The 15,896-nt window shown below is 38.3% G+C and overlaps 1 protein-coding gene across 1 annotated transcript in view; it reads left to right on the top strand.

Moving 5' to 3' along the window:
• Positions 1 to 15,896, top strand: part of LRPPRC (leucine rich pentatricopeptide repeat containing) — a 168,653-nt gene that overhangs the window by 138,730 nt on the left and 14,027 nt on the right. The window contains exons 30-32 of the mRNA XM_037895838.2: positions 6,694 to 6,820; positions 10,371 to 10,459; positions 14,261 to 14,465. Of these exons, the coding sequence (XP_037751766.1) occupies positions 6,694 to 6,820; positions 10,371 to 10,459; positions 14,261 to 14,465 (421 nt within the window). The remainder of the gene's footprint in view (positions 1 to 6,693; positions 6,821 to 10,370; positions 10,460 to 14,260; positions 14,466 to 15,896) is intronic.

Raw genomic sequence — 15,896 nt, 5'->3', positions numbered from 1 at the left:
TTTTTTTAAAGCAAAATGTTAAAACAGAAATTACCTCCATCAAAGCAAAGGGAGAGCCAGTAATGAAGATTCATAGACAATTTTTAAAGATGCTGGCAAGATGAAAATGTTTGCTAAAATAATTTCAGAATGCATTTTAACCTTACTCCTAGAGAAATGTCTTTGTGTAATCTCTGATATTTTTTCCTCTGACTTTCTCTTAATATTTTGAAAAAGATGTTTCAGTATGCTGGGGAGAAACATGTTTCCTCTTTTCATGTAAAATAACTCTTTCCTTAGATGGAAATAAGACTTTGTTAGCTGGAGTGGGAGTAAGACAAGGGAGACACAGATTTCTCCCTCCTATCCCCATATATTAGTAGTGATATGTCGTAGCATTTAAAAAAAACAATGCTTCGCCCCCTTCCTTCTATAGAGTACTGTCTCAAGGGTAAATTGTACCCTTCTACAGAAGTACCTGACATGAGAGAGAGCCGAAGGAGCAGTCTCCCTGTCGTCATGATCTGCAGGGAAGGAAATTCCTAGTCCCATGGAGGGTTCTCTCTGCCCTCCCTTCCCCAACTGATCTTTTACTTCATTCTTTCCAGTATTGGTGCTGCCAATGGACAGGTGTATTTCCCACCTATGCAAAAGCCCATTCTCTGCTGCACAGCAGCATTAATTTATGCTTGGATAGCTGTTGCCATATGTGGAAAGGAGGAATAGAACTGAGTATAGTTATTCCATCCCTGCCATTCCCTTCAGAGGCGTGTCTGAAGAATCCCAAGTAGTGGGGACAGTGAAACCAAACTGGACCTCTCCTTTTCATCCTCTTCAGTGCTCTTCAGGGAAAACATGCATGAAAGAGGGTTGTTACTCATTAAGGAAGCGGGGTGATTGGGTCTTAGCTTTTGAAGACCATTTGCATTCCTTCTTTTCTTTGCCTAAACACACATGACTGGTGGTCATCTGACACAGGGACTGATTAGAAAATCTAATTGGTTGGGTTAAAGATGCCAGCTCCATTTAGTATATAATTTGTTGGATGATTAAGTCCTACAGATATGTTCTCTTGGAGATCTATGCCAGCATTAAACTGTGCAGGCTGGAACTGCGGACACCTACGCCTTTTCAGTATCTCCGCAGTGGGTCAGCATACGCTATAATACGCCACAGAATTGTTTCGCTGTTACTGGAGAAACTGGTGTTAAAGCACCATCGAACTCCTGGAGCCCTTATTAGGGGGTTATGCATACGTCTGCATGTACTGTGTACACATATGTAAGCATATATCTTATATGGCATATGCATATATCTTATATTTTGTATGCATATCACTTTAATGGTAATCTCTGTATTATGACAGATTTAAGAGCTTCTTCAGAATGTTAATTTTTGTACCAGTAAATTTGGGGGATGAAAAGGCAGGCTTGAAAATGGATATACCTTAAAAGGATCAGGTTCTGAAAACAGAACTAATTAATTTTTCTTTGGAAAGTGTTGAGGACAAGGTAATATTGATTTAATGTCCTTGAATATCATAAATGATAGGATTGAAGTGGGGAGGGAAACAAAATCATAAAAATTTTACACCTATTTATGAATATGGTTTGAATACCAAAGTAATTTCCTGAGGTAGGGTCATGCTTCTAAGATTTAAAGTTCAAACAAACAAACAGACAAAAAACTGCACCAATTTATTACTGATAGCCCTGACACTTTGAGACTGAATTTACTGATAGATTGATATTGCACATCTTACTATTACATTCTGTAGTGATCCTGGTAGATGATCCAGATCTGCCAGATATTAAGAATGAAAATTTTGTAGGAAAATATTCTGCTGAAAATACTGTGAAATGTGCCAGATGCATGTGTGTTTAAAATCCTATAAAAATTCACTTGTCAACTTTATGTAAACAATGTAATGTAATTTTGATATGAATACAATAGTATATTGTAAACAATTTCGTATGAATGCAACTTTTTTATTAGAAGGAAGTGAACTTAATCAGTTTAGAATATTAGTTATATAATTAGATTAATTCCTTGGCAGGGTGCTGTTTTAAGAATCCATTCTTTGAGGTTTTTTATTTATGAAAAACGATGTATTAATTTTACTGACTTGATTCTGCATTGTTATAAGTTGGCCTTTGGGTAGTGTGTGCATGTGTCCAAGCAATGGAAATTGCTGAACCAAATGTGACTGTGTTGTGAGAATTGAGATTTTGTGTTGGCAAGTTGTCACATTTCTAACAGCTCTCTCTGCTTAAAGTGGTAATACAACATGATATGATTTTTATGCCAGAAACTCTTTTGAATGCTAATATATTTGGGTAGTTTGAGTACAGCTTCTCACAAAAGGATGGCAGTTTGAGAAATAGTAAACTGATAATCCCTGTTCGGGGATATGGTCTCCATTTGAGAACCCTTTAGTCAGCTTCAGACCTGCAACTCAAGTGGAGTTCATGTAAAATAATGCCAGTTTATTTTCAAAAGGTAAGTGGTGGAGGCAGTTATGAAATATTTTGCCATTTGGGAGGAAACAAATAAAATATTATAGCAGGGATGGCCAAACTTACTAACCCTCCAAGCCGCATACAACAATCTTCAGAAGTTAGAGAGCCGGGGTGCGCTTGACGGGGCTCAGGGCTTCAGCCCTGTGGCGGGGTGGTGGGGCTAGGCATGAGACCCTCTCCCTACTGTGCAGAAACCCTTAGTTCCACCACCCTGCCACGGGGCAGAAGCCCCAAGCTCCCATAAACAGTCTTGTAGGCAGAGAATGGGGAGGGAGATGGGGGGGCTCCGCGAGCCACACTTCCACTGTAAAAGAGCTGCATGCAGCTCATAAGCCACGGTTTAGCCGTCCCTGTATTATCGAAACAAGAGTTCTGAGGGTAGGATACAAAGACTAGTTAAGATTCTTAGTACTGTGTTTAACTAGCCATAACCTGTGGAAGGCTCATATGTGTAGCAGTAGTATTAAGGCTTACCATTTGTGGGCTTACAACTATTGGTGAATGATGCGGTCATGCTCTCATGAGTTCTCCTGGTATTCCAGTCACCAGATGGCATTGTTATACATACTGTATACATCCATGGATAACTGACATGCAAACACAGGGTTCTGCCATTGACTTCAATGTAGGGTTGCCAATTTTCTACTTGCACAAAACTGGACACCCTTGCCCCATCCCTCCTCTGAGGCCTCACCCCCTGCCCCACCCCTTCTCCGAGACCCTGTCCCCATTCTCTCTGTTGCTCACTCTCTCCACGCTCACTCACTCACTCATTTTCACTGGGCTAGCTCAGGGGATTGGGGTGTGGGAGGTGATAAGGGCTCTGGCTGGGAGTGCGGGCTCTGGGGTGGGGCCAGAAATGAGGAGTTCAGGGTACAGGAGGGGGCTCCAGGCTGAGGCAGTGGATTGGGATGCAGGAGGGGGTGAGGGCTCCGGCTGGGGGTGTGGGCTATGGTGTGGGGCTGGGGATGAGGAATTTGGGGTGCAGGAGGGGGCTCTGGGCTGGGGATGAGGGGTTTGGTGTGAGGGATGAGGGATTTGGGGTGCAAGTGGATGCTCCAGGCTGGGACCCAGGGATTCGGAGAGTGGGATCAGGGCTGGGGCAGGGGGTTGGGGAACAGGAGGGGGACAAGGGTTGCAAGCTCCAGGCAGTGCTTACCTCAAGCAGCTCCTGGAAACAGCAGCATGTCCCCCCTCCAGCTCCTAAGCGGCCAGGCCCTTTGCGCTGCCCTGTCCACAGGCACTGCTCCTGCAGCTCCCATTGGCCGTGGCTTTCAGCCAATGGGAACTGCAGAGCAGGCGCTAGCAGCGTGCCAGAGCCCCCTGACTGCCCCTATGCCTAGGAGACGGAGTGGGGACATTCTGCTGCTTCTGGGAGCTGTGCGGAGCCATGGCAGGCAGGAAGCCTGCCTTAGCCCCGCTGCAGCTCCTACCGGACTTTTAACAGCCCAGACAGCAGTGCTGACTGGAGCGGCTAGGGTCCCTTTTCGACCTGGCATTCCAGTCAAAAACCGGACACCTGGCAACCCTACTTCAATGGGGCCAGGAGTTTATCCATAATATATTGATGTACATTTAATAGCTCTTGGCAACCACTTTAGGTAACAAAAGTACTTTGGATCTTACAGTGCATCTAACATCTCATTCAAAAGGTTTGGATTTCACAATAAAAGCAAGCATATTTGCATCATATTCTTGAAATAATTTAGATAGAAGAAAAAGATTATACTTTTTTTTTTTTTTTTTTTTACTCTGCTCACTTTAAATTTTTGTTTGGAATTTGAATAATTTGTACATTGTTTGCTCACATGATTAATCTTTAAAACTGCCAAATCTTAATTTTTGTGATGAGGAAAATAGATCCTGGAGTGAGTGTTCGCATTTATGCTTTGCCATAGAAATCTTGGGAAAGTGGGGAGCATTCTTTTAGTAGTTTCCTGTTCAGAACTTTACTATGCAAAAATCCACCTGCAGTGCCAGTTGGTTGAATTAAGGAGTTTGAACTTCCTTTGCCTTGAATTGAATAGCATAGGGAAAAGCACAGTTAAATGTTTTGTTTGCATTACGGTGACAGACATCTATAGTTAGCAACTGTAATGTAAACACAACCATTGTACTTGAAGTAGGGCAGAGGAAAAGTAGATACCCTCTTCTGGTGTGTGCCAGAGCTGCTCGATGCAAGAATGTGCTCACAAATGTTTTCAGATACTAATCAGAGTTTGTTGCACTTGTGTATTGAATGATTCTTCGTTATCATAAGTAAGCAACCTGATTTCATGGAATGATATTTACTGGTCTAGTGGTGATCTAGTCACTTTCACAGTTGAAAAACTTAGTGGAAATTTTTTTTTTCCAATAAAATTTTCAGTGAAAGGAACACCTTCTGTAAATGCTAGCAATTAAAATTTGTTTGGCACATAAGTGGGCAAGAGAACTCTGTAAATTGTGACAGGAAGCACAGTATGTCTGGCCAATTAGATTATTTTAAAATCCTACCACATGCTACTTGACTGTTTTTTCTCCTCTCCTTTTATTTGAGTATTGATCCAGAGAGTGGTGATATAATTAAGTATTGTAATTTCAGACTTATGTCATAACACACACACAGTGGCTGTTTTAATTTTTATCATAGGATCTTCTTTTATATCTGTAAAAAGAAAAGGAGTATGAAGTAAGCTGTAGGTCACGAAAACTTATGCTCAAATAAATTTGTTAGTCTCTAAGGTGCCACAAGTACTCCTTTTCTTTTTGCGAATACAGACCAACGCGGCTGCTACTCTGAAACCTGTCATTTTATATCTGTGTTCTTAGACCTGTGCAATGTAAAGTGTCTGTGTATAGATATAAGATAACTATACCGGAGTATTCTCACAATATACTACACATTCACAATTTTTGCATACCTCTTTAAATAGACACACATTCATGTTTATATGAATACATCTTTTTAAAAGTCCCAATATTTAGTCTTAGAGTATGTCTCCGCAGGAAAAATTGTGCACAGGCCAGCCTACCTGAGCTAGCCTGAATCCAACTAGTACAGGTAACAATAGCAGTGAAGTACAGTACCGCTTCCGCGCAGATAGTACAAGCCCAGGATAGGTCTTGGACACATACTCTGCTTTCTGTCTCATTCTGAAGCCTGCACTGCACTGTCTTCATACTGTTGTGACCCACACTAATTAGATTCAGGCTAGCTTGGATAGGCTAGCCTGTGCACAGCTTTTGCTGGGTAGACATGCCCTTGGACTCAAGCCATCCCATGGTTCAGACAAGATGGTACAGTAACATTGGCAGTCTTGACAATGTGCATTGAAAACTTGTCTGTCAGGGTGTGCCCTGAAGTTTCACTTGTTCATATTGTATTTCCTTTAAGGTTAAAATTCAAATACAGATTATTTTCCCCTTCACGCCAAAGGTATAAGCCAAATGTTTACAGCTCCGTAATCTTGTTTCAAAAAGTAAATGATTGAAAAGTGTGGTTATCTTCCCCCCCCCCCCCCTTTTTTTTTTTGGTAACGTCTTTTCATACACTGACAGTTATTGTGAATGTGTGAAATAAAACTGCTAATCAGTCAAACAAATGCAGCTTAGTTTACTTGTTAAATATCTGTATATTTGTAAATTGTATGTTTTTATATAAATCTTGTCGTAGCCAAACAGTTTGATCTCCCTATACTGGAATCAGTGCCTATATTTGCTGAATGCTGTTGTGATGATGCGCCAAACATTGTAACCATCTACCCCAGAATTAGGTGTTGCTTCAAAAAGCATTAGTTCTCCCTTTCTCATGAACTGTTGTATGGTGGTGATTTTTATTTTAAATGAATTATGGGAAGGGAATTCAAACACTTTTTTGGAGTTAGCTTATCTGACTCGGTGTTTTTTTGAGGGTGGGAAAAAATGTAACTTACCTGGATTTTAGAAGAAACAACATTTTTATATATATACATATATAAATTTTAAAAACCCTACAACTTTTGGCTCCGTGGATAGGAGCATTCATGCAAACCTGGGCAAACCAACAATTTTCTAAAATATAGCTTTAGACTAAAAGATTTAAGAAAAGGAGGAATAGATTTATGTTTAAGATGCAGTCTTTTTAAATAAAAAGAGATGTGAATGCTCTTTATATGCCACTTCAATGCAATGTGACATCTCAATTGTTTTTTTTTTTTTTTCATTCTCTTTGTAGAGGCATACAATATTTTACTGGAAGCACAAAAGAAGGATATTATGTTTCCTCCCTCTGCTTATTCCACTCTTATAAAAGCACTGCTGGCTGAGGGTTGTCTTGAGGAAGCCATCAAAGTGAAAAACATGTAAGTTTTTGTTTGTTTGTTTTTCAAACCTGTGGCTCTGTTCTAAAACTGTGCACTCAGAACTTTGCATGGAAATTATCGTGAGCATTCCTTTAAGGTAAAGTCCTAGTTTCCTAACAAAAAGTGGGCCCCAATTGGAAACATGATGATATAGTGCGGGGATCGGCAACCTTTGGCACGCTGCCCACCAGGGAAATCCGCTGGCAGGCCAGGATGGTTTGTTTACTTGCAGCATCTGCAGGTTCGGCTGATCGCAGCTCCCACTGGCCTCAGTTCCCCGTTCCAGGCAAATGGGGCTGAGGGATGTGCTGGCCTCCGCTTCCCGCAGCCCCCGTTGGCCTGGAACAGCGAACCGCGGCCAGAAGGAGCTGTGATCAGCCGAACCTGCGGACGCTGCAGGTAAACAAAGCGACCCGCCCACAAGCGGATTTCCCTGATGGGCTGCGTGCCAAAGGTTGCCGATCCCTGATATAGTGAGTAATGCATTGGTCTTTCATAAATCAAATGAAAAAGAAGTGTGCACGGTATCAATATATTATTCACCTTTCAAGGCTAGCTGGTCCAGGAATATGACATTAACGCATCAAGTTGTAATGTGTCTTTCTACAGTGTGTATTAGTAGAATATTTGGAGTTGGATTGGGTTTAACTTTAATGAATCATGTGGTTGTACCATGTGTTTTGACTGCTGCATGTAAAACTTGTCCCAGGGTCATATGCCAGTGACTAGTATACTGAAATAAGGTAAAATCTTAAAGCACCTAAATCCCGTTTTCAAAAGTGGTGTAGGCACTTTAGTGACTAAAAGTATAGACCAGCTCGCAATGTCACCAATGTAAATCAGTTGGGTTATTAAACAGTCTGGCAATCTGATTACGTGAGGAGATTACTATCCTTTTTACATTGGTTAAAAAAAAAAGAAGAAGAGTTGCATAAAAGGTTGAAATATTTGGGTGAAAAGCTGTCGTGTAGTAAGGAGAACTGATTTTAAAATTCTTTTTAGTGGAAAGTGGGAAGGAAGTATCTTCATTTTAATAGGTCATGTACTGTAAAGAAAACCGAACTAGTCATCAAAGGAAGATTGAGGAGAGTAGGAATTTAAAAACAGAGAGTGGTACGTTATTTGGTTAAAACAAGAACAATGGAGAGAACTGCAACATGTTTATTCAAAAGAAAATGATGAACTGGATACATATAATACCTGTATGTGATTTTAAACAATGTGTAGGTCACCACAAAACTTAGTTTTTAGTGGTTCATGAAAATACACTATATTGCTCCCAAATAAAATAATTTTCGTGATTGTGCCTTCTTAAAAACTTCTTGGTTTTAGGGAAAATGGAAGTAGGATCTAGCCAGAAGCTCCATTCTTATTGGTCCGTCTTCTAAACCTAGAATAATAAAAACTACATTGTTTGGCAGGGCAGTTCAGGAAAGCATACAGTTCAGAAATATCACATGATGGCACTCTAATGAACCCATGCTGGTTAACTCTTGCTGGTTTTTCTTTGCAAGATAATAGAGAGTACACTTGATATCATCAGTACTCATGACTTTATTTGACAGTACATGGGTCTTTCAATAACAAATGAATAAAATTATAAGTACTCAGACTTCAAAAACAATTTTATGGAAACAAACTTTCTTCTAAAAATGCCTAAATAGTGTATTGAAGTAGTGAATGGAATCGAAAAAGTATCTGTGGTGTGAACAATTTAGAACAAGAACATTTGTGCATGCTTGACAAATTTCTGTATTCTGGAAACTTTGGGCTACATAGGAGTCAATCTTACCAACCTCATTTACTGAGAGATTACTTCTAGAAGCCTAAATATGTGCAGTGGCCTGAAAATTACATCTCTCCTAATATTTACAGTAAAAGATATGAAAGGTAGTTTCACATATTTTTCTTTTGTTCTCTGTTTGAAGCCAAATTTGAAATTTAAATAATATTTAGAGAATCTTATAGTGTTTATGTTAGTAATAGTACAGTATAGTAATAGTACAGCATAACAAGCATTTTTTAATCTAAAAAGACTAGTTTGTTTTTTAAATTAATATCTTGGTATCAGGTCTGAAAAGAACTAATGTTGAATTGAGATGATCATGGAGGGAAGCAGCATGCCAGCTGAGACTCTGGGAAAGTCCAGGAGTTTTCTGATATCTTGGTCAGACCAAAGTGCTGCTGCCTTACGATTCTAGTGAATTTTAGGTATGTTTATTGCACTTAGTTCAAGAGTTTTAAAATAGAAATTTAGTAGTATTGGAATGAGGGATTAGTTCTGTAATAGTGGCTAACATCTATTTAATCACACTAAAGATTGGAAGATTGGAGAAAGTAAATCCTTTGTTATATGTAATTTACAGTCTCATGCATGAATTGTTGACTTAAGGGCTTTGACAGATGGGACAAAGGGAAAAAAACACGGAACTGAGCAATGGGTGCTTAGGCAGGGATTAAGAGGATTGGTTGGGAGAGTAAGAAAATTCTGAGTCCAGTGACTGCATTTGTGAGCCCTAGAGGCTGAAAGTGACTGAGAGGATAGTCATATTGTGTACTCTATGAAGGATTTTCTTGGGATTGATGAGAATAATTTAGCAATGACCCTGCTTACCTCCCAATCCGCTCAGCTCATAAATTCAAGTAGGTAGGCTGCTCAGTTGTTTGCCACAAGATGATCAGTGAGGTTTATCTTGATTGCTGATATGGCAAATGGCAGTGCCCATTTTTTGTGTGGGGAGATTTTGTAATCTAGAAATGAACCTCTGTAAAGTTATCCTTATGTATTAAAAATGTGCCTAAATTTCATTAGAAGTAGGGGCATTTTACAAGTATAAAATAGATGTGATTGCTGGGTAGTCTGAATTAAAAGCATACATGTTAGTTTCTTAAAAGCAGTATTATTAAAGCAAAGTTCTCTTTGCTGTAGATGTATGACTTTTTTGCATTGCAAGGGACTCAGAATTGATAAATTAAATTTAATTTTAACATGGCAAAGGCAGCAAATGAAGTATGTTCAGTTTTAAAAACTGTATACATGTAGATGACAGAAATTTGAAAATTAATCAACCAAATAATATGGTGTTAGTTCATAATATGCTTTAGTTTATATTTAAAATATACTGTGCTGAAAATAAATGTTTCATTTTTATTGCTGAAAGAATAGTTTTACATTTTATAATTATGGAGACTTAAAAAAGAAGAAAAAGTATCCAGCTTAGGATACAACAGAACAATGCAGGGCATGCAGTTATTTTAGTCATCTAATATGTCAGCATTCAAGAATCTGAACCGATTGTTTAAAAAAAATCTTGTACTTTGTTTCTTTTGTTGCTCATTTCCAACTTTGTCATCTGTCAGAATGCAAAAAAAAATTATCCTTCTATAACCATTGACAGGATAACACAAAAGCTGTCTCCAGGTCGATATTTTGCAGCAATATTTTTAACATACGAACAGTAGTTTTTATAATTTCACCTTGGTGCTCAACCATTTATTATCGTATCAGAAGCATGTCAGTAATTCCTTTCTAAATGTCTGCTTCTTTTAGCGCTGAGACCCACATCAAGGGCTTCACACTGAACGATGCTGCCAGCAGCCTCCTCATCATAACGCAAGTTAGGCGGGATTATTTGAAAGGTATGTCACAATGCTTGACCTTTACGTCACATTAATGCCTCTGCAGATTTTTCTTGTAACGCCCTTCGAATACTTGGATAAAGGAGTCCATTTAGCAAATTACCTGCTTATCAAGAGCCTTTTGTGGTAGCTGAGAGACGTAAATTACTGTACATGCATTTATAATACAGCTTGAATATGAATGTACTTGTCATTTGACCACTTAGTCCAGTTTCCATTCCATTTAACACAAGATGGGTTTTCTTAAGATGAATCACAGCTCTTCAGACATGCAAAATTTGTGCTCCAGAACGAGAGAAAGTACAGGCTTTCAAGTGCGTTAAAATTCACAGCACAAGTCATTTTGCTTTAGAAATTAACATACTTTAGAGCATCTGAAACAATTCCCAGCAGTTGCTTCTTTCATATTGTGTTGGTTGTGTGAGATATCAGATGAGTTAAATTGAGTGTTAAATGTACGTGATTGTGCACTAAATGATTATAATATTGATTTAAAAAACTAATACTTTTTAATAGTTCACAATACCAATAGCATTGAAACGTACATTGTACTTTTCTTTCCTTTTTAATTTTAATATTATAACATAACAGAAATGGTGGCTGAGGGAAGCACATGCGTGGGACAAGGTGGTGGAAAACTGTTATGCAACTTTCAGCTCTTCAGCATCATTTGTTTGCAGTTTGATGTCTTTGTTTTAGGGGAAAGTGGGTGATGCATCAAGACTGAACAATGCTAGTAAAGTTAGAGGTTCCAGTCTTTCTCTGAGCACTTTTGAAAAATCTGACCCTACGAGTATGTGTACATCCTCACGTTAACATTTTTATCAAGGTTTTATCTACTTCGTTACCAACCTGTTCTACTGCACTGCATTATTTGGGACTGGAAAACCCTGCACAAACAGGATTTTGAATCAGTGCAATTGCCTATACAGTATAAATATTTTCCTATTAATATATTTGGAATATTACTCTAAAACACAAGAGAAACTAAATGTAAACAAAAATATCAAATTGGGGAACGTTTTGATTTTAATCTGACAAAAGCAAGGAAATTCAGATTTGTACCTGCCATATCATCTTTAAATTAATTCACTTCATCATGCTTTGATGTTGTACCATATATGCATGTAGCATTGCCTATGTTAAAATGCTTCTGCAGTAAGTGAGATGCATCATTTCACTGTGTTTTCTGTTGCCAGTAAACAAACACGTTTGCTTTCAAATTCCTTTTCCATACAGTCTCATGTCGGTTTTTTTCCCCTTGACATGTGCATGCAAGGATCCTAACACCAACTCAGACTCAGCATGGTGAAATGGAACTCCTTTTCTTCCCCATCTCCAATTCATCTCTTATTGTTGACAGTCCTCTATTTTCACAGTCACACAGGCCTGCAACCTGTCATATTTGATTTCACTCTCCCTTCTGCTTTGTCCTCAGTCCAGCATGTTGCTAGGTTTTGTAAGTTCTTTCTTTAGTACTATCTCCAGAATTCTTCCTTTCCTCGTAACCCACTACTGAATCCTTGGCCAATACTCTGGTCTATTTTGACTATTGTAACTTTTTTCCCTTGGCATTCCAGATTCTTTCATTGTACCACCTCAATTCTATCCAACATGTGCTAAAAAATCCCTCCTCCTTGCATGCCTCTCACTCTCTTTGCTGCTCCCTTGAGATCTGCATTGGTTTCCAGGAATGAATGCCATTATGCTTGGAATATCCTCCCTGATCTTGTCCATTAAACAATTTCTGTCCTTCAAAACTCACTGCTTTCAGTCACTGAAACCATAGCCGTAGACCTTCTTCCTTTGCCCTGATTTTGGTAACCTATAAATAATAAAGAAGTGCAGCTTCCATCAACATCAACAAAAACAGTTTCTACCCCTTTCCCTGCAGAGAAGGCCTTGAAATAGTAAACTGATAAGCTTTCAGTCATAGTTATGATTTAGTATAGGTGTGCCTGAAAAATGTTTCACAGTTCTTCCCCAAAATGCAAAGGCTTTCTTTTTATTTTTGCCCCCCTCCCCTAAAGTCCTGTTTCTAACTTCCACTCTGTCCTGCTTCCTGGATACTTCCCCCAAATTTAAATATACTAAGTAATTAAAAAAAAAAAAAAGACTAAAAAGAGCTAATAAGATGTGTGAGTAACAGTAAGCGTATTGTGATTTTTCACTGTTGTAAACTTTGTTCCAAGTATCTCTTTCCATCCTTTAACTGTCATACCTTTCTGTGTGACACACCATGTACATTTGTAGTGCTATATAAAAAGATTTATATCCTTTGGAGAGCTTAACCTTTCTTAAAAGATGTATCACATATTTTTAGTAGGAACCAGTTTGTATTGGATAAAAAGTTTTAGAGCTTTGTTTTGGGGTTGCAGGCTGTAGAGAAAACCTGGTCAGACATGAGGGTAAACATTGGTTTGTGACAAACATTCTAAAAATGTAAATTCACATTAGGAATAGTAAGAATTTTAAGAGGTTTTTATAGGTGTAGTACTAAGAAGGACATACAGAATGCATTTGTTGCCGTTAGTAGTTTTTTGCAGTGTTGCTGGGTTTGTGTAATGTTGTCTAAGACTCTTGTTATAGTGTCCTGTTCCTGAGAAGGCCAGTCAAGCAACATCTGAACTGCTAAGGGGCAACACTTGAGATAGGGAGGAAAATTTGAAAGTGGCAGGTAATTCAGTTTAGTTTTCAGGCTCTAGGAATCTTGTCCCGCATGTCTTTGTTAAGACTGTCAAAACAAGATAACAAACTAAACCAGGGTTGGGAGTTTGCTGTGGGGATTAGGCATACTGTACAGTATTTTCTTGTCCTTCTATAAAAAATAACGTTTGGATTGTGGGGTGGCAGCCTGTACCTGTATAGAGAACCTAAATGTTAATGCTACAGAGTTCAAGAACGTGTATGTGTTATGTTAGAAGTGTTATCCTTTGATATTATAATTATTACCTTTGATAAATCCTACCTGTGCTGGTAAGCAGTGAGAGGTTTTTACAAGAGGAGTATGTCTTTCTTTTTATGCTTGCTTGTGTATAATGTAAATTGAGAACAATCATAGTTTAGAGGAATGTTTAGTGGAGAGGATTTTTTTTGTTTTTGTTGTTTTAAATTAGTGCCAGCAAGAGGATTGATATTGAAGCTTGTAGTTAATGTGGTTTTACTGCTTTATAGGTTGGCAAGATTGCTCTTCAGTTTTCACAAATAACTGATGTCTGGTTATTTATACTTGTGTGTAAATTCATACCATGTAGTTTTATCCAATATTGTATTTTTTGTAAAGCCTATTGAAAAGAAAATTAGTGATATTCCTGGATTCCAACGATTTTACTCATTTGATGCACTTTATTTTAAACAAAATATCTTAGCTAGGGTATCCAATATCTCCAATGGCAAAGGCTTCATAACAAGGAAAACTGGGTTACAATCTGTTTTAGAACAATAAGTTAAATACTTCCAGGCTTCAGTGAGGAGTATGAGGGGAAAACATTCATAATATGGCTGCTTTCCTTGGGTGTGATGTGTCAAAAATATTGTTTAGGAATCCTGTCAAGGTTTTCCAGTGAACAAGGTTTAGAGGATTTTATCTTCCTGTACTTAATTGTTAAACATGAAAAAGCCCTGCTGAGACCTTCGTTTATATACTCGTTTAATATTGTATTTAACTGCAGCTGTTTTAGGGCTATTTTTCTGTATATTGGTTTTTTTTTAAATAGAACAAGTAAGGCTAATAATAATGTCAATAAGGTCTGCTTCTCTACTAAAATCTTCATTTTCTTTCTCCCTTTTCATCCTGACTAGATGCTGTGTCTACTCTAAAAACAGTCCTTGAAAGTGACATGGTACCTATTCCACTAGCTGTGACTCGGCTCGTTCAGGCTCTGGCTATGAAAGGCGATCTGGAGAGCATATGCACAGTTGAGAAGATGGTAGAAAACCTGGCAGCCTCAATTGGTTTATCTCGCATGCTTTTTGTCAATAACACTGTATGGGCTCACATCAAGAAGTAAGTACTTGCAGGATTGGTATGGCTTTTTTTGTACAAGGAGGGAAAAGTGTACTGTTGCGCCTAACTTCAGTTGTTTTCCTTCATTAAGATTGATTGGATACTAGAGTTCTGGCCAAGTTGGCTGCTTTTCAGGTTTCTTTTACATGCACAGTGGAGCCTGAAAATCATTTAATGAAACATAGGGTCTGACTTGCAACTATTAGTTGGGAGAACTTTGAGTGACATAATGATGTAAAAATCTGTGTACTTACCAAACCCTGCCTACCCATAGCTTCAGCTGATTGTAATACTTCCTGTCCTCAACAGTTGTGCATATTATAGTTCTCATTTAAGGCCTGATGCAAAGTTTATTGAAGTGTGAATGCTGAAAATTAGGGACTTAATCATATTAGTTACTGTTTTGCCAGAGTTGGGTGGGTGGGTGGGGGTGTGTGTGTAAATATAGGACTTGAAAGTTCACCAGACATCAAAAGTTCTAACTGGAGAACTGAAACTACTAGCCATTCCAGAGGTAGTTATGAAACGTAGAGGTTGAGTGTGCACTTTCCAAAGGTACTAGTTAAATAACTTGCCTACCAGCAAGTTGCCTACTACTGGTCTATTTTTCATTAACGAAAAAGCTATAAGAAGAGTATTAAAAAAAAATCCACTTGCCATACTACTGTATGACCACAATTTCCATTGTGTTAATTGTCCCCTAAAGTCATCCATATACTTTGACTCAGATTTATAGCTTCATGGTCTGTCATTTTTATTTTAACTTTCATGTTGGTTCTTTGCTCACTCATCCTCTTTATGTAACTTCAGTAGGTTCCTGTGAATTGACTTTGATTTTTTTTCTTTTAAATTTTGAGTTTCTCAAGCTACCTCTGTTGGAAATAGTCCTCAGGAGTCTCGCATTCTGTTATTTTCTTATTTATTTGTATTATTTATTTCAAGCCACTCTCACAAGATAGAGCCAACTCTGTCCCTAATTCAGCAGGAGAGCTATAGAAATATGTAAGACATAGTAGATATCTACGATTGCCTCAGGCATTTAGGACCAGAAAAAATACCCAACTAAGGTATTTGGAACTGCAAGATCATTTCAATTGAGTGGGGAGAGACAAGCAGGTCTGTTCTAATAGTGAGCTTAGTATGATATCTAGTGGCTGAAAATACTGTTACTTTAAGGACCCAGTCCTGCAAAACCTTTAACTTTATGAGCAGTCTTTTTGTACAGGAGTAATTCATTTAAAGTGATGTTTTTATTAATTATTTGCATAAGGAATGGGAACTCATGTGAGTAAGATTTTGTGGGATCAGTCTCTTAAATAGCATATTATACTATATTTCCATGTTCTGTCCATGGAGGAGTGTCAAAGCCTTGTCATGTAATCACTCCAATTTAGGATAAATAGATCAGATTATACAGAGGTACTTACTGCA

Source organism: Chelonia mydas, chromosome 3 (assembly GCF_015237465.2).
Source record: "Chelonia mydas isolate rCheMyd1 chromosome 3, rCheMyd1.pri.v2, whole genome shotgun sequence".
In the NCBI taxonomy this organism is placed as follows: domain Eukaryota; kingdom Metazoa; phylum Chordata; order Testudines; family Cheloniidae; genus Chelonia; species Chelonia mydas.
This window is presented reverse-complemented; position numbering and strand designations above follow the sequence as displayed.